This window comes from Diadema antillarum, unplaced genomic scaffold (assembly GCF_040938485.1).
Source record: "Diadema antillarum isolate AM-2024a unplaced genomic scaffold, OU_Dant_1.0 seq00001101_RagTag, whole genome shotgun sequence".
NCBI lineage: Eukaryota > Metazoa > Echinodermata > Echinoidea > Diadematoida > Diadematidae > Diadema > Diadema antillarum.
In genome coordinates this window covers 263,266-287,045 of record NW_027271918.1, presented here as the reverse complement: position 1 = coordinate 287,045, position 23,780 = coordinate 263,266, and the positions used below count along the sequence as shown (strand labels likewise).

Genomic DNA, 23,780 nt, shown 5'->3' with positions numbered 1-23,780 from the left:
TCCCATATCTGATCTTTTGTTGTGAAGGGGGGGGGGGGGGGGCAGAGTTTTGAAGCATTACCCTTTTCTTTAGAACCTTCCTTTTTAATGTTGTATGTGTAAGAGCTTGACTTTTTGAAATCTCACCTTTCCATCGTTAGCTAACTCTTTACTAATTGGCAAACTTGCGAGTCCGTATCAGTTGATTGTTTTTCAAGGCATCCGAAAAATGTCAGCCAACAAATGCACTCATTTTCTTCACAGATGCGAGATACATCCGGTGTCAAGAGTTTGTCATGGTATAGATCTTGAATCATTTCTTAAGCAAGAAATGTTTCTAAAGAGCAGGTTTTAGTGAAACTGTACCATGCATTGATTATAAGGCAACTGAATCATGCATATGCAAAAAGAAAACTATTTGGAAACACTGTTTTAATCCAGTCCTTGTTTCAGATTTGCTTTGTGTTTTGAGTCTTCTGCTAGTACACTGTACATTATGATATGTAAAAATCACAGTGCACCTTGTTGAATTTGTAGATTGATTGGCATTGTAATTACAATCTATGATTATGAGTGTTGTTACCAAAAGTGTGTACCTCTTAATGATAGTTCCCACAACATTTCATGTTTTTCACAATGCAGGAAGCAAGAAAACTGCCAGAGTATGGCATCCATTTTCACCGGGTCACTCAGAACAAGAAGGAGGCGTCCCGCGCAGTGTGGCTTGGGGTGTGTACGAGGGGGATCATCGTGTACGAGAAACGGGGAAACAACCGCAAGCAGGTGCACGCCCATCCCTGGCACAAGACCAAAAAGATTGCCTTCAACGTAAGTCTAGCAAAGACTAGCCCAAATCATTGTAATGGGCATTATTGTTGTGTAAGAATAGAATGTAGGAAGAGAAATGTTTGGAAGAAGTAAGATAAAATGAAGATAACATGTGCTCTGCAAGAGAAAGATGGGTTGCCCCAAAAGCCAAGTTTATAGCAGAAAGAAGTGGTACTGTCGCTCCCTTCAAGAAGTCCTCTGTTGACCACCATGAGCATGGGCTACAATGCCTGTGAAATGGTTATAATTAAACCCAGCTTTGGATGCATACCAACCAAGTGATACATACATGTATATGAAGATCATTTAAAAAAATACTATTTAAATATATCATATGGATGAATTGAAATACCAGTTGTTTTTGCAATATTCAGGATGTTTTTGATGTAGTTCGAGGAAAGCAGTGGGTTTAATGTTCACAGTACACCTTGCCATGGAATAATCTGATCTTGTTACGTGACATACTTTCTGATTAGATGAAGCAGCTATTTCAATTAATTGTGCACATTGTTAACAGTCTGACGTATGCTGCAGAGTGTTATGAATTCATAATGTTAACTTCCTCTATGTTTGCAGAGAAAGAAATTTATTGTGGAGCCATTTGATGAGACTGGAACCAAGTTTGTGCACTTCACCGAGAGCTACAAAAAGTGAGTGAGATGTGTTGATATTTTCAAGGATTATAAGTTAGGGTTCTTGATTTTGTGTCTCGCATTCAGAGGTTCACCTTCCTGCAATAACCTTTTAATCGAAAATGGGGCATTTGGAGGAACTGATGTAATGCACTTGAGTTTTCCTTTGACAGATCTTGCTCTGGAATATACCGTATCTCACATTTATGACATTTGATTGAGCTCTTTGTACTCAGAACAAGAATAACTTAGACCAGTGCTATTCAGTTGTGCTTGCTTGATGTGTTTGATTGTGTGCTCAAACTATTGCAGTGCTGGACTGATCACATCACTCGATCTTTCAATCAGTCAAAGTCTGTACATTTTATTAGTATTAAGTGCAGTTTCGCTTGAAAATTTTTTGATTGGCTGTCACTTCCTATATGTACTACTTGGATATAAATGGATTGCTGCACCGTCTAACTGTAACGCCATTTAAAAGCCTTCTGACTTTGGTTCCACAGGGGTCATTACCTGGTCCAGCTGTGTAAAGGCCAACACAGGTTCCACATGGCCATGAGGTCTAAGACAGCTGTGACTCATCAGTTTCAGTCAGGTAAGGACATATTCCCAAGTTCATCTTGAATCTCCCTACATGGAAGCATTGATATTGAAAAAAAGGTACATTGTAGTATGGAGCAGTTAAAGTGCTTATTGCTGTTTATATGATAGCTTTTAATTGGTATGTCTACATGATATTTATCGTGCCTCTTCCAAAATTTCATTGAGCGTGCCCAGTATGTGCATTTTTTCCCTTTTTTTTGTTGGTATGAATAGAACAAAAAATAAAATGTACTAGTGTCATTTTAAATCTGTAGACATAGGGCTGTTGTTTGTTAATGTGAATGTTTGTAGAGTTTCAGCAGCTATCAAAGGGAGGCTGCAGTCCTCAGAATGCACCCAAATCCTGGTTGTATTTTGCCTCTACGTAGACTGTGAGGCCCTCCCTTATTTCAGGAAGATTTTGAGGACAGAAGAAAGGGGAGCTTTTTGGTAATGTGGATGAGGCTGTGGTTTCCTAAACGGGAGGTCCTGAGTCCAAATCCTGCCCACGATCCTGCCCACAATCCTGTGCACGATGTGTCTTTTAACAAGATGTGTCACCCATTCTGTCTTTTATTACCAGTAGCTCAGGTGCAAAATTGACTGCTCAGCAATGCTAGGCTAATAGAGGCAGGACCTCTGGAAGGGTAGGCAGGACCTCTGGAAGGGTAGTGGAAACACCGAAGGGACTGCCAGGCCAGATTGGATTATCATCATCATTGTTATCATGTCAAGCTAATTGGTCTGTCCTGTAAAGTAACCCGTCTGCCTACCAACATTCATCCCACAGAGTACCCAGTGGACACAGAATCCTACAGCATGGTCAGCGGGTCCACCCGCTTCACCAACCACTACGAACTCGACGATGAGCTCGACTACAGCGATGACAACGGGCGCAATGAGCCCAGCGTGCTGGGCTCGGTTCCCAGCGACATCGGGGCATCGTCGTACACCATCGATAGCATGCGGCATCGTGGGCCGGAGATGAAGAGGGCGAGCTCGGAATACGAGGAAATCAGGATACGCCCCCCTCCCCAGAGACAACAGGTAAATCTAGTCTTATCATGATCATGTAGTTTGAATTGTAGCATACCACATTCACATATTGTGCTCGTCTCAAACAAAGTGATGCATGTTCATGTTTGCAAGTACACGGTGGAGTGACATGAGCTTGTTTTCCCCCAGTAGGCATATTGTCATCGTGAATGCCTAATGATCACGGAGGATACAACTGTTTTTAGGTTTTCCCCCAGCTGTTTGGCTGTTGTTTAGATGACCTTACAGAGTCAGGCTTGTGTCTTGAATACTATACTCAAGTCAGATGTTTTTTTCTTCCTCTTGGGTCACATGCATTTACTAATTAAGAATACAACTCCTGATCTCACCTCACTTTTCAACTGTCTAAAGTATTGTATGTGTGTCTGTCTGTCTGCTTGTGTGTGTGTGTGTGTGTATATATGTGTATGTTATCACAGTGCTCTTAGCATGTATCGCTGATTTTGTAGTGACTCCTATAATGTATCAGCACGTGCATTACAAATAGAATATGACCGATGAAACGTGTGGATTTAAAAGTGAACAAAATGACACTGAAATTATCCTCGAAAAAACACTACAGGAAAATGTGTGAAAAGGTCACATGAAATAAGACCTTTATTCTTTAATTTCAGGATGCATAGTAGAAACTATTTGTGTGCTATACAGTGTTCATGTCGGGTACCCAGTGCTTTAAAATTCATTTTATAAGACCCCTGTTACACATGAAAGGCGGCCTCAGGCCGCTTGTGGACCATCGTCACAGAGCCGGCTCAGGCAATGACGCTCCTCATGGACCCTGTGTACACATGGGCCGGCCTCACGTTGCCTTTCCCTGCTCTGCTGTAGGAGCGCCCTTTAAGTAAACAAATATTTCGCTCGGTGAATTTGGTTTCAATACTCTACCATGGTCTCGCCTCTGCGGAAGGTCATGTGACCAGTCAACCGCAGGTCCAAAAGCCGGCCTCGGGCCCGGTACCGTTTACACGTATGGCTGGGCTGGCCTGAGGCCGGCCATGGCCGACCTCAGACAACCTCCAGAGGTGGCCTGAAGTGTAGTCGGCCTGAGGGCGGCCCCACTTTTGTGTGACCGTTTACACATACAAAAAAGCCAACCTGGGACTGGCCTGACGCCGGCCTCAGGTCGGCTTTTTCGTATGTGAAACAGGGGTCTAAGATGCAAACATGTACGAGATGAATGAAGTTGTGGTGTACAGATCTTGTAATATAAAATCTGAATACTCAAATAATCTTTCTAATAATTTCCTCTGAATTCTCAATGTGTTCACCTTCCCACTCAGACCAATGAGAGAAGGCCACAGCCGCTAAGGGTAGATGCCAGGGGTGAAAGGTCGAGTCGTCCGTATGACGAGTACGATCATGGCAACTCGAGAACAGACGACAGAAGTAGGAGGTTGCACACAGAGCGAAGAAGACCGGACAAGTTGCCGACTCTGCCGAGGGGTGAAGTGAACGGCAGCCGGCATTTGGAGCACGAGTACGTTGAAGTCGACCGGAATAGCAGACAGCTGGGGCAGGATGCGGGTCGTGGGTCGAGGGTCGTATCCGGGGAGGTTCAGGATGAGTCAGCGTATGCAACAGTAGACAGCATCAGACGGAACAAGCAGAGATCAAGACATGGCAGAAGGTGTGTTTGCAAAAGTGAAAAATATTACAGTATCATATACCACGTCACATGAAAAGATATAAGTAAAAAAAAAAATCAAATCATGTTCAGGCGAGAGTTTGCTGGACATTCTGGTGTCCTGCACATGCTATCATTGGCTTAAGTATCTGTTACATTTATACCTTGTATCTGTATGCAGTATATGATAGTATCTTATGTTTGTTTTTTCTTTTTGTCATTATGATTACAAGGTTGTGTTCTAAAAACAAGTAGCATTTTCTGGCCTTGAACACAATTGCAATCAACTTTTTTTGTATGACAGATATGTGCAGGAGAAAGTGTAGTCCTGATTAACATTTCAGGTCAATTTTGTACTAAGAAATGCCCAAAAAATTCAGAATCTATAACAGCTGAAGCTCAGTCCACGGTGAAATAGTCATCGTGTATGAGAGCATTAAACTATGTTAAGTTTGTTCTATCGTAACCTCAGGCAAAACTATTGCCATGATTGTAATTTTGATGTAACATATGAATACTGACAGAGGATTGACTCATCTCTTTTGCAGAGAAGTGGATTCAACAAAGTATGACGGAGGCTATGAAGAAATCAAACCCAGGGAGCAGGACAGGGCGTATGTCATGGGTAAGAAAGACCAATAGCATCAGTTCTTGGCATACTGCATCTGAGTCATTATGGTTGGATATTTCATCCATTTTCTTTATCTCTGAGTGTATTGATGTGTGACGTTTAAAAACATAACGTCCCTGGGATGACAGGACTTCATATCTCAAGGGGCATATATCAAAGAAACCTCATCACTCAATTTTGAATATCAAAATATTGATTTGAGTTTTGAAACATTACAATTAGTAATGTAATCTAAACTAATATTTCTACATTATTTGATGTCAATGTTGATTTTTTTTTCCTTCAAAAATATTGTGTAAGTAAAAGAAGGTTTTTTTTTTGATGCCTACATAAACATTCAGGATTTTTTTATAGTTGAGATCTTGTCACCCTAGGGACTATATTGTGATACTTTTATCTATGATATATATATGAATTTCAATATTGCAGATACCAGCAGTGGGAACAAAAGCCAGGCAGAGAACCACTCCCACCTCCAGGCACCCTCCATGGACCAGGATGAGTCTATCAGTGACTCCCTGAGGGAGAGACTGGAGGACCTTCCTCCTCCGGACCAGCCCGAGAGGGACATCGTCATAGTAACGCTCAAGAAAGAGCCACAAAAGGGCCTAGGTGAGCGAACGAATGTTGAAGTTGTCGATGAACTGTCTTAATGCATTGTAACAGAATGTGTGAGGTATGGATCTCTCACTCATCCTTCTCTTTGATGAAGTGAGATGTCATAGGTTTCAGAGTTTGTTGTTGTAGATCCATAGCTTTAAAATGGCGGACAGAAGCAGCAAGTATACCTGCACTAACATAATTTATACACTTGTGTGCACATGCTAGACATAGCATCTTGAGCATCTTGCAGACCTAGAGAAACCACAGCTTTTCACATCAGTATGATAAGTGAAATCAGCAAACATTGATTCAGGGTAAATTCAATATCTGTTGATCCTTTTAAACTTGTTATTCCTTGTTTTTTTTTGTCCATGACTGAGTGAATTTGCGGGGTCTTCATATTAAAGTAATTTTTATTTTGTAAATTAGAGCAGTGTTCCATACAAAGTAGCTGGAAATCTCTTGATGCACTCCTAATTGCAGCATTTTTCAGCGATGAATTTTCTAGGTTAGTACTTAGAGATGAAGATTTCAATCCAGGAAAAAGTGATATATTTTGAGTTGGACACAGTGACCCTCGAATGATGTTCTTTGAACAGGTCTCACTATTGTTGGAGGAGAGAACTCAAGGAGCCTGGACCTTGGTGTTTTCGTCCGGTCCATTGAACCCCAGGGTCCAGCTGAGCGAGATGGAAGACTGCGTGTGGGCGACCGCATCATCTCCATCAACGGGCAAAGCCTGGAAGGGGTGGGGCATCGTGTCGCAGTGGACATCATCAAAAATGCACCAGAAGTTGTGCAGCTAATCGTCTCGCAGCCGAAGTCGGCATCTGGTTAGTGGTGGCAATTTTTCTTTTTCCCATCTTGTGGAAAAGATTTCCCGGAACACACATTCACATGCACACAAACAATCTGGCTCTATCACATGTCAATCTATCTGTGTCAAAGTACTTTTAATATCAGCTTCCCTTGAATGGCAGAGTAAGAATTTGCAGATGTTGCCAAATTTCATGAATAAACCCTTGCACTCGCAATAGTGTAGTTGGATGCTCATGACTTTGATTTGTCAAGATGTGAAATGAAAATGTTTCCGAATGTTGTACAGTGTGAACTGACATTTTCTGTCAAAATATTCTATGCATTGCATTGTGGAATAACATGTAGACGAAGAAACATCATTTCATGTAATAGTGATAAATTTGTGATTGATTGAACACACTGATGTCTGTTTAGCCTTAAACTGTCTGACTTGCCAAGCTGTTCTGAAGTGCCTTCCCATATAAGGGTTTTTCATTTATTGCAATTAAGAATAATATCTCCAGATTGATGATCATAACATAGAACCATAATTTTTTGTGCTTTTTTAAATAGATAATCATCTGATTTCTTTCTCTTCATGTCAGGCAAAAAATCAAATCTGGCTGGTAGCCAAAGCTCAGAAATTGTGTACGCCAATGTCCACCAGCCTGCCAATGGAGCAACGCCTACAACTTCAAATGGCCAACTGCAGGGCTCGCTGGACAACGTCCAGGACCTGCCCAACGAATCGTCGCTAAGCGATGACACGCCCAAGCTGCGGCACAAGCACTTTCCTCCGATGAAGCCACGGAGGCGGCCGGAGAGCTTCGGGTCGGTGTACAGCCTGAACTCTGACCACGAGCGGACCAGTCTCGGGGCCACGCCCCACGGCAAATATCTGACGGTGGAGAAGCCAGTGATGGACGGCAGGAGGAAAGATAGGGATGAGAAGGAGAAGGATGATAGAGATGGCAAAAAGTCAGACCAGACCAAGGAAAGAGGACCCGAAGTAACCAAGCAGAGTACTAAGGTTAGTACTAGAGTAAAAGTTTTATGCTAATTTCCATATTTTGCTGCTGTGCAGAACAAGAGTTGTTGTTTCATTTATTTCTTTATTTTTTTTATTGAGTGGACATTTCCAAGTATTTGCCACGCTGCTGATGTGGTTGCAATGGCTGACTGAAGCACATGGAATGACTAACTCTGCTGTCACCTTAAAGATTAACAAAGATTCATATCTTAATTCATCCGTGAAATGACAAAGAAGAGGTCCACTTGTACATTTACTTAAATATGGCATACATCTGCTTTCTCACATTTTACTATTATACTGACATGTACATGTATGCCAGATTTGTCTGCTAAAGAAAACACCAATCATAATTACATTGACTGCTTCTACGTAACACAAGTGAGTTGCATGTGCGAATGAAATGCAAATATTGTGATCTTCAATGTTTCTTCTGGTATCCCTTTAAAATGTTTGTGTGAATCTTAGAAGGAGGAGCAGCCTAAACCAGCAAAGCAAGAAGATGAGCCACTTAGCGCTGAAATCCTGGATGACAATTCCGCAGATGACTGGGACGACTTTGACGACGATGACGACAAAGACTCCAAGGTCACGACGCCGGAGAGCTCAGACATGGAAGATCTCTTCGGCGACATGGATGAGAAGAAGAAAGGACCAAAGCTCATCTTCAACCGGTCGCTCGTGACCGCCGACTCGCCCCCGATAACTGCCACCGCCTCCTCGCTGACCGCCCTGTCGCCCACCAGCGACAAGGGGCCTTCTCAGCCGATGTCGCCCGTGGGGCTAGAGTCGGAGGTCGACAGAACGCAGAAAGAGGAGGAGGAGGATGATGATGAAGAGGACTTGAACGAGGAGGTGAAGGAGGCGAGTGAGGGGATGGACCTCCTCCCGGGAGACAAGTACACTGTGAAACTGAAGAAAGTGAAGGGCTCCCTTGGCATTAGTGTAACGGTGAGACTGCGATACCTGCGAGATTCCGTGTCTGTGTTGTATGCGCAAGAATGATGTTAGCAATGTTAGAAATATTGAGTGAAAAAAAAGTGGCAAGACATTGAAAAAATATTTGAATCAGTGACGATCCAAGCTAATTCAACCATGCTGATTTAAAGAGCCGATTTGTTTGAAAGCAGTGTAGGCAAATAGTGCACAATTTTGAACAATCATGCTACTTTTCAGTTGATGGTGATATTCCATTACGATTGTATGATGTGCCTCTGAATACATATTATACATTTGTGTACTAGCATGAGGTCCTAACAGAAAAATTGCTTATTAAATACGCCAGCAGCAGAAATATCTGTGTCTATAAACTAAAAGATTAGCTTCTCTGGTCAAACTTATCCTCATTCTCCAGCTGCTCCTATAGAAAATCTGTTCTATTTTTAATGAATTTGCATGTTTTAATTTGTTTTTTCATCTTCCAGTCATGCTGATTTTCTGTCCACTCTGACCTCCTTTGCTATATCATTCATTAACTGCAGTTTCAGATTCTCAATCCTCGAGAAGAAAATGCTGTGTTCATATGTGAGTTTTTGTTAATGTCTTGTCACAGGGTGGCGTGAACACCAGTGTTAAGCACGGGGGCATCTACATCAAGACCATGGTAGCGGGTGGGGCCGCTTATGCAGATGGCAGAATCAAGTCTGGTAAGTGCCTGTTCATGACTCTGTATTAGTCTACTGTAAACGGTGTAAGTTTTCCGACAACATTCATTGTTTTGTATTTTCATTATCTCAAATGTGATTTAAGTTGACTTTTGTGCATGAATACAGAGTGATTTCATTAGAAAAAAAAAATATAAAAAATCAGTGAAACCTATTTTCAAAGACCACCTAAGGAATAAAACAAAACAAACAAAGTCTTCATAGGCAGATTGTATTTATATGTATAGGTTGGTTCAAGCATTTGTAAAATGCTTAAAGGGAACAAAATTGCAATTATGGATTTGTAGGTGGTCGCTGATAGGAATGGTTGATAAAGGAGCTTTTACTGCATGGTCTTCATTGCAGCAGTCACAAGTTGATGACATGTCATGACCTTTCTGTTGCTTTCACTCTCTCACAGGTGACCGGCTCTTGGAGGTCAACGGTACCTCGCTGACCCAAGTGACCCACAAGCAGGCGGTGGAGATCCTGCGCCGTGCCACCGAAGTCAGCACCCTCGTCATCGAGCGGGGGATCCCCCCAGCTGCCACCAGTGCCCTACCTCCCACCCCAGTGCACTTCCAGCAGCAGGGCACCGAGGTACCGCCCCCTTCTGCCGAGGCACCAGCAACCAAGGAAGCAGAAGGTGCCAGCGAGAAGGATGCCGGTACCACCGATGCAGACCCAAGCACCGCCAAGCTGGAGGATGAAGACTTCGGCATGGCCGATGAAGACCTCGCCACAGCTGATGATGACTTGGACAACTCAATGGCTAGAGACCATGACGCCGGATTCAGTAGGAGTGACATCATTACAGTGGAACAGCCGATCCAGCCGACCCAGGTCACGGCGGTGAAAGCAGCGGCTCTACCCGTCCTGTCACTCATACCGCCAGCAATTACAGGTGATCCGTCGGGCAAAAAAAGTAAATCTTGATCTCTTTTTACTTTTGTGAAACCGTGTGGTGTTCCTGCAGTGAAGTCTCTCGCATGGCTCTCTCTCTCACTCGTAGCACGGTAACGTATTCTGTAGCTCTACACAGGATGCTGTGTATCTCCTCCTATCATGGACCTGCAGCAGAATAAGCTGCGTCTTCCATGTTTTTCCTTCCTTGATATAGAATTACCAAGAAACACTTTTCTTTTCTCTGTGCCTTGATGAAAGTTGTGGAAAACATGCACTTTGCCTTGCAATGTTTCTGTCCATTAAAGATTATGGCAACATTGACATTCCGTGAAATTATCTCAGTGCTCTAGTTTCATTCAGTCAATTTTGCATCAAATCCTTCGATGACACCAATTTTGCAGAGGATTTGTTTAGACTTAATGCACTCAATAATGAGGTAGTTAGAATAATAACTGATGTAATAGATAACCATGCGTCCAATCTGATCTGTGTTTAACAAGACTGACTTTTTTTTTCTCAGAAGATAATTCTGTCTATTTCTCTCAAGTTTTGGTGTGATTAATGACAAAAGATGATGGTAGTCTAGGTAGTAATAGAAGTAGAAGTAGTAGATGTAGAAGTAACAATCACAATAAACATAGTGATAATCATGATGGTAGTAATAATACGTTATAAAATTGATGCTCGTGGAATTAATTTCAAAGACATGCTGCATGGAATTTCCATTTTTTTTTTCGTTAATGCCGTAATGGTAATGATTTGACAGGCATATTCAATTCATGATAATAAGATTTTGTGAACTTTCTTCACTGGAAATCACAGAATATGTGCACACTTTGATCTTTTGTATCACCATGGCAGACAGATTTTCAGCTTGTGCAATAAAGGGTCTTAAAATGGTTGAGCATGTCATACTTTTGCCAGAAGGATTGTAATGTTTTTATGCCTCCGCCACGAAGTGGTGCCGGAGGTATTATGTTTTCGGGTTGTCCGTCCGTCCGTCCGTCCGTCCGTCCGTCCGTCTTTCCGTCCGTCCGTCCGTCCGTCCTTCCGTCCGTCCGTCCGTCCGTCCTTCCGTCCGTCCGTAATGAATTTTGTGGACAGGGTAACTACCAAAACCTTTTGAGGTATCCTCATGAAACTTGGCATGTATGTGTATTAGGGGGTGAAGTTGTGCCTATCAACTTTTGGGTGCACATGCTCAAGGTCAAAGGTCAAAAGGTCAAGGTCAAATGCTTAAAATTTTACTATTTCCCCCATATCTATGCAATGCCTGAAGATATTTTCTTGAAACTTAGTGTATACATGTACTACCCAATTAAGATTCTCTGGTGAAAGTTTGGGGTCATGAGGTCAAAAGGTCAGGGGTCAAAAGGTCAAGCAAAATGTTAAAATTTCACTTTTTTCTCTGTATCTTGGAAATTGTTCAAGGTATCTTCATGGAACATAGTATATATGCATCTACTGACTGGCAGTGGTTATCTAGGGAATTTAGGGTTCATGGGGTCAAAGGTCAGGGGTCAAAGGTCAAGGGCAATACTTCAAAATTTTACTATTTTCCTTATATTTATGCAATGCCAGCAGGATTTTTTTTTTAACTCAATGTATGCATGTATAACCCAATAGAGATTCTCTGGGATTTTTTTTTTTTTGCCAAGAACGTCAAAGGTCAAAAGGTCAAAGATCAAGTGAAAGTGCTGAACTTACTTCTTTCTCCATATCTCGGAAGTGGCTCAAGTTATCTTGAAACCTAGTACATGCTGAATTTATGTATGTTCTGCCTGACAGTGATTCTCTTATAAATCAAAGGCCAGATGAAAATGATAACAATTTACTGTTCAATACAGAAATTGCGCTTTTTCTCCATACCTTGAAAATTACTCAGTGCATAAACTTATGAAATGGTCAATGTCAAGTTAAAGTTCTTAAATCCCCAAATACATGCTCTCCTATTCATCCAATTAAACATAGGTCAAGGAAGGTAAACATTCAATACATTTGTGACAATCATGTCATTTTAATATTTTGCCAATTTTGTGAAAATGTAATCACACATTGTCCACATGTACTATAGACCTATTAGGAGAATCATGCATTATGGCGGAGGCATACCAGTCGCCATAGCGACATTTCTAGTTCCTCTTGATTTCCAAGAGAAAACCTGTCCATGGGCTCATTGCACAAATTTCACCACATTTTTCTTTAGGTTTGCTTGCAAAATCTGTGTGCATCACACTCGGTGGATGTGGTCTATGCCTGCCACCTTGCCCTCCCCTTCCTATTTTTATCTTTTGTTTGCTTTATTTTTTGTTTTCACAGTCTTGGCAGTCCATGTTTGATTTAGTTGGTGTGGTCACAGAACAATTGGCTCCCACTTTTTTTTTTTCTGAGGTCACTGGGCTCCCCTGTCTCTGACTCGCACAACCAAATGCATCATTCTTGAAGTTCAGCCAATGATGATTAATTTATTTATTGATGATTCATAGGATAATCCAATATCCTTATGCTATTTATTAAGTATAAATTCGTCGTTCAACACACTCCATTTTCAAAGAGAAACAGTCTTGTCACTGACATTGCCTTTAGACTTTAAAAGTAATTAGAAGGTTAACTTTGTTTGACGTATCTATAGGCATCATACATGGTTATTGCAAGCTGTAGATTATCAGTTTGTTAGATAGTTCTTACCACTCATTTCAATCTTGTACAATCTTTGGCAACCTCCCACCACTTTATGTTCACCCTCCTTCAGTGGAAATATTCTTTGTATTCTTTGCCCTATCCATAAAAATGAATTATGTATTCTTTGCATGTTCTGCATGTTTTTTCTCTATGCTACATGTACTTCAATATCACATTGCATGATATGAACTGAGAAATAGTGATCAGTGCAGATTACTTACTGCTAACTATAAGTAAGTGCAATCCGTGAAATATATGGTATTTAGAATGTGCATTTACAGAGTTATTAGTGGCTGTTCTTGATTTTCCTCTGAAATCATTAGTATGCCTGGTTTATTGATATTGTGTGCTGCATAGGTGTAGCATAATTTCTTTCCTCTGAAACTTGAGCTATTACCTTTTGTAAGATAATATCTCTTCCTACATCAAAATATAATAAAGTATGCAGTATCTCTTTGAGAAGCATAGATTAGATCAGAGTAGCATCAATGACAATATTACTCTACATACAGTTTACTATGTACAATATATCTTGCATTTTTTGTTTCCATGACCAATTCTTGATCAGAGGTAATTTTAAAAGAATTTGTAGTAGTAGTGATAGTAGTAGTATTAGGTAATTTATTATATTTTGCTCCAGCCCATCTGGGATTACTTCACAGTGGAGTGAAAGGGAGGGATAATGTGTACACATTCCTGTATTATTTTTCTATGAAACTGAATGATACTCTGCAAGAGATAGAGATAAGCTCATTGACTTCCTAGAGATTTGTTACATACATTTATTTGAAAATCTTGGTGTAAAAGACATGCATATGTTCATTGTCCCATTTATTGTCTCCTTCCACAGTTGAGCTTGATGATGACGATGATGATGTTGATGAAACGGAGCCGCCACTCAGTCCCTCGTCTGAGGACGGACCTCTGTCACCCACCGATCTCCACCGAATGGAGGATCCTCGCTTCATGAACAGGCAGCGTAAGAACAGCCTCGGCGTGATCTTCCACAATGACATCTCGGACAACACAGCAGGGCTGTTTCGGAGGTCGCCGTCTGTGTCCCTACCCCTTCACTCCGACACGGACGAAGGGGAGAGCCTGATGCTCCCATCCATAGCATCCCATGCGACCACGCCCACAATAGAAGCTCTCCAAGATGATGATTCCTTTGGTACTCCGCCCCTCTCCCAAGATGACTTTGGAAGCGATGACAGTCATCGTGGTGTCCCAGATGATGAGGACAAGGATGAGGACAGGCCAGAATCGCGGGGCTCCATCAGTGAGTCACCAATAGCATCTGAAGGATTCTCCGACGAGGTGGACGATTACCTTGCCGAGATTGCATCGCCCACCTTGAGCACACGCGAGGCAGATACGTTGACGCCAACTGCTCACCTGACAGGAATGAGGAAAATGAGTGGCAAGAGAAAGTCGTGGGTGAGCGTTGCAAGCAGTCACTCTCCGGCCCCAACGCAGAGCACCGAGTTTGCCCTCACTACCACCTCGCCTACCTCCAGCCGGCGATCCCCTACCTCCAGCCGCCAGGACCACGGCTCGGATACGCCCGAATCTGACAGCGACGAGTCAGGATCCCTGTCATTCAGTGAAAACGAAATTGCAGGACATTGGTCGGACGATGAGGACAAGATGATCGTCAAATCCAAAGCTCCCGCAGAGAGTACGCCGATAGTGGCAAACTCCAAACCCAGACTTGATGTGCAATCTCCCCTGAGCCCAGAACCAACGTCGGAAAGCATGCAGAATGATGCACCCGATGGCCAGGCCTCTCCGGGACCCGCCCTTTCCGTCGACAGCCCTCCTCCAATCCCCATGTCATCGCCACCCCACTCCTCCCGTTCTGCCACTCCTTCCCCAACACCGTCTGGGGCAAGCCAGGTGTCCATGGCAAGCTCTGTCCCATCGCTGCCACAAGATGGCGCCATGCCACTGGAAGGGACGTTTGAGAGTGTCGGTGCTCTGACGCTGACCCAGACTATGCTGTCCACTGGCTACCTGAGTGACATTGACATGCCCAACGTGCCTTACGTCACACCAGGTAACCTCTCACTCTTTCTGCCAGTGACTAAACAGGGCGTTGTACTCTCCAAACACTGTATGTTCGGTTTATCTCAAATTGATCCTAAAAAGTACCAGTGAAGTGTACTAGGTTTAAGTATCTGCAATTGTTTATATGAAAGCAGAGAATACTTTGAAATATTTACTTCTGTGCCCAAGAATGCATTTATTGTTGCGATTTAATAGCAGAGTGTAGACCATATTAAGTATTGATACCTGTCCCAACTTCTTTGAGATTCAAGAAAAAAAGAGACTCAGTGTTATCTGTACAGTTATTATTGGTGTGTTTTCTTCTGATTTGCTGTTTTATCAGATTGTAATGAAATAAGTGTGGATGGCAGAGAATACAAGTGGAAATCAGAGGTGCTTTTTGATATCACCTTTATCCATGATATCCAGTGCTAGCACTCCCCCCCCCAAAAAAAAACCCAAACAAACAAACAAACACAGAAACAAATATGAAAATATTGGTACATTTGATCTACACATGTATAGTAAGCTGAAAAGGAACATGGAGACATTATATCCAGTAAATCTACACAACAAACGGATAAAGAATGAAGATTTTAACATACGATAATGGGTGTATGCACTCAAAAGAGATGAGTTGAATCATCTTACCAAGTGTTGTATTTTGCGACTGCAGAAAACACATTTGAAGTGGACCTCACAAAGGGAAGTCAGGGTCTGGGCTTCAGCGTGATGGGGGGCCGTGGTAGCCATGACGACCCCAGAAAGTGCCTCATCCGCATCAAGAAGCTGTTTGCGGGCCAGGCCGCTTCCCAGAGTGGCCTAGTGGAGGAAGGGGATGTCATCCTAGCTGTCAACGGGGAATTAGTGCACAATGCCACACATCCAGTGAGTGACAGTTTCCTTCATTTACTTGCATATTTTTACTGTAAAACCGGAAACTTTGGCGTGCGCGAAACTTTTGCGAATTTTGTGAGGAACCAAGATTTGCAAAAATAAAATGCTCATGAAAGTTTATTTCTACAGAATGCATTGAATGGCAGTGGCAGTGGCAGTGTATATTCGGGTATTTTGTAAACCCTTTAAGGACCATGATCCTGAAATGCTATAGACATTGTATGCCTGCAGATTGGCAGTGGTGATGACCGATTTAATGTGTGACTACGTTTTGTTAGACTCTCGTGTTAGCTTGTCTGTGTGTATGTTTTCTTGTGTGATGTCATTCTGTCAGGCAATATGTTGTTTTGTTTGAGCAATGTGTTATGCTACATTGTGTGTGATTACAGAAATCAAACTGTTAAAAAAGTCTGCGTTAATTCAAAGTAGATGAAAATTTGATCTTTTTTTTTAGCCAACAAATTTTAATGGTAATTAATAATATAGATCGTGTTGTTGGTAAAGTTTGGAAAGTACCTTATGATGTTGTGCTTTTGCATTCTAATAACGTGTTGATAAAAACAGAGAAAAAGGAAATAGTATTTTTGGCATTGGGATATCACATTCACAGTCATGGAGTAATGTCATTTTGTTTGAATGGTTTTGATAAATTTGTATGCTTATGAGAAAGCAAGAATTGCTACAAAATTCATTCATGCCTACCAGTTCCCTTTGCTGTCTTGTTGGGAAATAGCACTGAATGTTTGCTATACCAACATCCTAAACTACTGTGTAATGGTGTGACACAAGAACATAGTGGGTTTTTCAATGTAGTGTGTTTGTTAAAGATGACGATATTTGTCATCACGTTTGCTTTACCTCTGAAACGCTCTCAGCAGAGAACCGTTTAGGATAGAATTCAATGAAGCGACTTTAGAGAGAAGGCAGCATTAGGGACGATCATATCCTCCCTTTCCTGTTTGTAGTGAATCAAGCGAAAAACACAGATTAGCTGAGAGGGAGTGGCGAGAAGCTTGTGTGTGTGCATTCCAAGATAAAGTTGTTCTCTCTTTTTTTTTTGGGGGGGGGGGGGGGGAGGGGACGTTTTCATTGCACATCACATCCAGATGATGTTTTGTAATGTGAGAATGTGCCTGTTTGTATTTTTGTTCAGAACTGTAATGTGGTTTGGAGCAACTAGAGCATTTTGATAAACATAGATAGAGAGGGGAAGGACATCACTTCATCCTGTGGGGGGGGGGGGGGGGGCAGGAGGGGAGTCAGTGGATTTGAGAACTTTCAGTGTTTCTGATGAAGATGCGATTTAATCAATTCATCTATCTTGTAATTATTGTAGATATTTCTTGGATGTTTTTTCTGCATGCTCTCATACCCATATAGATGAACCATACATATAAAACATTGTGGTGCATTTGGAATAAAAACGCATATGGGAATACCTAACATGATATTTGGTATTTTTCATTGTTACAGAAGTACATAGTTGATGCACGTCTTATTACATAAAGTGTTAGAAGGAAAAGTATGTACAAGCATGGCAATTATGGCATCTAGTGCACAAATGTACTGTAGTCTTAAAAGTATGTCTTGTTGCCTCTTCATAACCTACCTTCTGAACCTTCTGAAAGTTATAGCCAGCAGGGCAGCACACTGCATATCGCTGACTTTGGTGTTGAATACACGTGCGTGGTTATGCTGTAAGTGCCCCCTTGAAGCTCTCGGACGATGACACCTTAACTATATCATTTTCTAATTTATTCCATGCCATGGGAGTCCTTACAAAAAAACTACTGTAAACTTACTGTAGCTCATGATTAATTGTTTTATATTATGTACACTGTACATCTCTGTTATTCAAGTTTTTTTTGGGGGGTGGGGGTGGGGGGTGGGGAATTCGTGCAGAGCACATGGTAAAAATAGGTAATTTCTGTCATGCAGTGTTGAAATTCAAATGAAGATGTTTATCATAAATATGTGCTGTCGAGGGCATGTGATGTTGGGATGCTCTCATATGCTCTGCTGTCATGTCTTACCTAAAGAATAGGAGTAAATGATTTTGTATACAAGCATGTCCTATCCTGCTCAAATTTTACTGATGTTATTCATAAAAATTGATTTTCCATTCTTTATGAAATCTCCTTTGAGCTCGCCATTTCTAAAGTTGGAAGGGTCTAGGTGTGGAGACTACATGTTGGCAGTCGCCGCACACTTGATACCTGACTGTGTGAAGGAACACCAGTAGTAGAATGGGGACACAGCGGAGGCAACGTACACAATCAATTATGATACATTTCCTGTTTACTCAAACTGGAACAAAGTATCAATTTCATGTTCAGAATTACACTTCTTCACAATGTGGGCCCTCGTTTTCCCCCCATTAAGTTGATAATTGATAGATCCTTGGAAGTATCTGCTTGTTAACAACCCCTCCCACAATCTTATTCCTCATACATCTCTGAACCTGTCCTTGTTTGCGGTAATTGAAGGCATTGATAGAAGTGATATTCAGACCCTATTCAATGCAAGATGAGGTGTACTGTTTTTGTTTTGTTTTGTTTCTTCATTTCTGTCTTGTGAATTTTGTGAGACTGTTTTGGTTCGACATCATATGTCTGATATTTTTTAACTACTTTGTACACCAATCAAGATGTTGCTTAGTATTGGCAAGGATTTTTTTTTTTTTTTGGGGGGGGGGGGGAGGGATGCCTAAAGGAGAAAATTGTGTGCACGTTGACCTCCTCTTTTGGTTCAAATTATCGTATATGTTGTTTCACTTGACATTCTAAAGTCTTGTATGAGGCTATAACTTGCACCCTATCGCTGGGTTTTGGGTGCTGGAAGTCGAGATCGTTGGATGTCTGAAGGAGGATTAGAGCGAGAGAGAGTGATACCGTCTCTCCTCTCTTGACACGGCTAGCGCCCTACCGTCCAGACGTGCGCTGGTAGGGTGGGGAGGGGGGAACTTTGCCTTAGTGTGTAAGGGGAGATTATGAGGGGGGATTTTGCTCGAGATATTTTTAGCGCCCCAAAGCTTTCGCCGTTTCAGAGATTCTGACATTTCTGGGGTGGTTTTACAATTTTGACATATCTTGGAAGAGAAGTAATATGAATCAGGATTATATGTGTGTGTTGCCTCTTTTGCAAGTACCATCTAACATTTTAACTCCAACTGCAGACAGCATTATTTTGAGAAACTGCTGTGAGAGACTGATTAAAATGAAGGCCAATTCAAGCAATGCATTGAAAAGTCAAACAAATTAATTGTCAATCAGAGACAGGAGACAGAACAGAATATTCCACAACTTGGCAGTTGTAGTCTTGGCTGCCATCAGAAACACAAGAGAAGATGTACATGTATGTGGTACACTGCACATTCACCTTGTCCTTGTACATGTAGATTTTAATGAAAAAGATTTGTATAAGGCGACATCAGAAAAGAGGAATATTCCTAGTAGCCCCACCCTCCACACGAACCTTCACCATTCTTAGGGGGAGGAATCACTGCTGAGGTGTACGGGAATCTTGTGGTTTTATGGGATATTCTGGATCAAATTGTTGATTTGAGGCGTGCTTCATAATGCGAGGGGGCAGGAAGTCTACATTGTCTTGTGTGTCATCCATCCATGCTTCATGTGAATTCTGCCGCACCGAGACTTTTCTGGGTTGATCGGAACAAGCAACATCCACTGCTCCCAGAGAACAAGTCCTTGATGCACCGGGAGAGATATCAGAAAGTAGTTCAGATGAAATGTGATGATTTCATATGTGTCTTGTCGAATAGTCCAGTGAATACAGCTTCCTTGGTCGTGTAATTGTGCTGCCTGCAGCAGACCAAACACAGGATGGCCACGTACAGGAATTCCTCGGGTAGGACATAGTGACTGTGATGAACGAGAAAATTGCTGATTTTTCTCGTACGGCTGTGGCCTTGTCGTGCGTGGAAACCAAGTTTGAGGATCGTGTTGGAGCTCTGATGCATGCTGATATCTGCAACTGCTTCAAGATCACTGAGAGATGGTCAGTGGCCATCAAATGGGATCTTGCAATTGACTGTCCGCTTTTTCTCTCAGATGACGTACCGCAGAGGATATTTTGATGCAAATCTCTGTAGTGTTTAGTATCCTTCAGACGAGAGCTTTGGAGGCTCAAGATTATCATCTACACTTGCTTCCACTGGATTTCCATGGATAATATCAGTCAAGGCTTCTGAACAAAGCATCTATCAAGGGATGGTCGTCTGGATTCTGGGTTGGGACTTTTGTACGAGAGGACGGCATTGCTTTTGCAAACTTTCTAGAGGACTAGCTACACTTTGTGTAGCTGTGTATTTGTGCATTGTGTAACTGTGCATGCTAGCTATTCCTGAATACTGTCCCGTCTTGGTTGACGTGACCTGAGAGCCGTTCTCAATGAAGTCAGTGGAATTGCTGGTTCGTTTTTGGAGGCAGAAGGTACATGTAGGAACTGCATGCCCCTTGATACAAGGCTTTGTCTGTAATTTAACGATCTTGGGATTACTAGTATTCATGATCTGCTTTGAATCATAACACCTGCCTGTCCCTGTAAGGGTAGTTTGATTGACCTCAAAGGTGTGAGTAAGTGTTTGTTTCATCCCATCTGCCATATTTTACTATGTGAAAATGGGGGAACAACTAGAGGGATTATCTGTTTAGGGTGTGTGTTGTTGCTTTTGTTGCTGCTGTTGTTCTTCTCATTTTTTTTTTTTTGAATAAAGATTGACTGTAAATGTGTCAGCAATCATCTTATAGTCAACTAATATCTTGAGACAGGAGATATTAAAGAAATTCTCCCATACATGTGTTCTGATAAATACCAAAACAACAGCTATGTGTAGGAATTTACATACAACTGAGACATACTGACCAATGTGTTGTGTGTTTGTGAATGGGACAGAGAACATATATTCAGATATATTAGCATTCATTGCAAAAATAAAACATAAGAATAAAGTATATGAATGCGCAACTCATCACCGTATGACAGAGAATAGGTGAGAGAAAAAATCTACAAATGATATCACTGAAACTGCTTTATATTTACTTTAAATATGTCTGAGTGATAGAATTTGATGGTTGTGATGCTTTTAATCTAAAATTACAAAATTTGATAACAGAATGTCTTTAACTTTTTAAGGTTATGATAGAGATATCATTGTGGAATTCGTAGGATAAAGTGTAATATGTCAGTGCCAAGTGGTGATATGACACGTATTTAAGTCATATTGTATGCATAGGTAAGCACTGACAGCAGTCACTTTTTTTACTGCCAGTGAGCATGCATTATATCAGCACTAAAATGTGCCCTCACATTATCATTGCCATTTGAAAAAAACAAAAACAAAAAACAGAGCAGCCCAAAATGATGTTTCTTTTCCATGAAAGCTTATGTCTTTTGTGTGTGAATATTTAGTGTGCATTCTATTCAGTTCACGTCAAGTGATATCAACCATAATGTACGTGTAACAACATCATCAATATTTGAAGCTGCCAAGGGCACAATGGACTAACCTTTCTTAAGTAATAGCAATTTTTGATCTTCCTTGTGTGTATATTTGTCTATCGTCATTTGGTAAATTTTATCCACTACATGCAGTAAATATATATAACTCTGTTGCCCTGAAACAGGAAACGGTTGCCAAGTTACGAGGTGCCCAACAAAATGTGAAGCTGCTGTTGTGCCGACCCAGTGAGGAAGAGCTGAAGAGGCTCCTGACACAGGTAACACTCATATGAATGCAGTCATCTCATCTATACAGGGCATTTAGAGGGTTCCAGGAGCATTCCTGAAGAACTCTAAACTTTGAAAGAATAGACAAAGTGGCTCTGAAGTGCTCAAAAGTTACGCCCCTCTCGAGTGCTCAGTGCTCAATGCTAAGAGCACTCTTGAAGTGGTATGTGGCGCTGTGCAAAATTTGATTAAAAGGGTCCTAAAACAAAGTTTATTATCCAGTTGGAGAAGTTTCAATCTTTTGAGGCATAAGTGTGCATTGTAAATGGAAATCATTCCTCTAATGACTTTTTGAAGTGTGTACAAGACAGTTACTGTTTTATCTTCTTATGTTTCAAGAAGATAGAAGAAAAAGGGCATTTCATTACAATGATGAATTAATACACTATGCCCTCCATAACCACAATTTAGAAAAAGTTCATTTCAAGTCAGTTCAATTCCTTCCTGTTTGAGAATAAAAATCAGTGTGAAGGGAAATAAAACTTCCCTCTTACATTCCCCATAAAGAGAACAATATTAGATATTTGTTACAGCATTACCATATGAGTGTCTGATATCAGGAAGACTGAATTTAGGTACTGAAATATAACACCAGTTATTAATAAACTAAATGCAAGGTTGTTGGTGATCGAGTTTCCTCCGAAACAGCACATGATTAAGCCATGTCATGTGCTGCTGAACATTTGAAACGAATCTGTTTTTCATTGTGTTTGTTTGTTTTTCTTTTGCTTGTTGTTGTTTTTTTTAAATGATAGACAGCAAACTGTATGGCTTTGTGGTTGTTATTCAGAAGAGGAATTATGCCAAGGATCTGGTCCGGAAATATCTCTTGCAAATTATAGCTCTAATTGGCACCTCAGTAGGGAGTGTTGCTGTTGGTTTTGCAAACAATGGCTTTGTACATTGCACAGTGTCATTTGTACTATGACACTATTATTAACAGGGAATGTTGCTACAGGTTTTCTAAATTTGGCCCAGTAAAAAAAAAAACCAAACAAACAATGTACTTGATTGATCCAATGTTTATGTGACATGATCCTGTTATTAATAACTGTGTGTGTTCAATAGCTACCAGGGTAGTTCTGAGTATGCAAAGAGTATAATATATATATAGAAAAGCATCATAATAATCAGAATTGTAAGCAATTAGGGCGTTAGGCTCTTCATCATATCATGTTTATAGTATATTGTATTTGTAGTATACAGTGTATTTTTTTCCTTGATTTGTTTGTATGTGTGTATGTACAGTTTGTGAGAGCATACCTGAATGTCAAGTGAGATCCTACATGTACTTCCTTCATAAATCAAACGATGTGTAAAGAACTCATATATTTCACCACATTTTGCTATGTACATTCTCATTTACAAAGTTGTATTTTGATGAAACATCTGAGTTGGTAAATTTTGATAAATTATTTTGATTAATTCATTCATTCATTCATGCATTCATTCATTCATTCATTCATTCATTCATTCATTCATTCATTCATTCATTCATTCATTCATTCATTCCTTCCTTCCTTCCTTCCTTCCTTCCTTCCTTCCTTCCTTCCTTCCTTCCTTCATTCATTCATTCATTCATTCATTCATTCATTCATTCATTCATTCATTCATTCATTCATTCATTCATTCATTCATTCATTCATTCATTCATTCATTCATTCATTCATTCATTCATTCATTCAAACCCAAAGAGCAATGTGGATTGAGTGAAAGCAGCAACATTAGTAGAACATATCGGTGAAAGTCTGAGGAAAATCGGACAGTTGATGCAATAGTTATGAATTTTTAAAGTTTTGGTGTTGGAACCGCTGGATGAGGAGACTACTAGAGGTTATGACGTATGAGTGGAGAACAACATAAAGAAAACATAAAGAAAAATCCACAAAAATTCATTTTTCATGAAAATTACAAATTCCACCAACTTGATACTGACATATGTTAAGGGTAGCAATTATTCCCCCTGCTTTCTGAAAGTGGTTAGTCAAGTGCTCTTTCATAATGCTAGAAAAGTGATTTTTTTTTTTGAATTTTCTTTATATTTTCTTTGTATTGTTGTCCACTCATACGTCATAACCTCTAGTAGTCTCCTCAT

The 23,780-nt window shown here is 40.9% G+C and overlaps 1 protein-coding gene across 1 annotated transcript in view; it reads left to right on the top strand.

Moving 5' to 3' along the window:
• LOC139743668 (tyrosine-protein phosphatase non-receptor type 13-like) overlaps positions 1-23,780 on the top strand; it is a 64,394-nt gene that overhangs the window by 20,484 nt on the left and 20,130 nt on the right. The window contains exons 13-27 of the mRNA XM_071654130.1: positions 622-807; positions 1,384-1,457; positions 1,943-2,034; positions 2,812-3,068; positions 4,358-4,704; positions 5,250-5,326; positions 5,762-5,944; positions 6,535-6,768; positions 7,339-7,781; positions 8,259-8,714; positions 9,316-9,409; positions 9,828-10,331; positions 13,845-15,050; positions 15,717-15,928; positions 21,583-21,675. Coding sequence (XP_071510231.1) covers positions 622-807; positions 1,384-1,457; positions 1,943-2,034; positions 2,812-3,068; positions 4,358-4,704; positions 5,250-5,326; positions 5,762-5,944; positions 6,535-6,768; positions 7,339-7,781; positions 8,259-8,714; positions 9,316-9,409; positions 9,828-10,331; positions 13,845-15,050; positions 15,717-15,928; positions 21,583-21,675 — 4,458 coding nt within the window. The remainder of the gene's footprint in view (positions 1-621; positions 808-1,383; positions 1,458-1,942; positions 2,035-2,811; positions 3,069-4,357; positions 4,705-5,249; positions 5,327-5,761; positions 5,945-6,534; positions 6,769-7,338; positions 7,782-8,258; positions 8,715-9,315; positions 9,410-9,827; positions 10,332-13,844; positions 15,051-15,716; positions 15,929-21,582; positions 21,676-23,780) is intronic.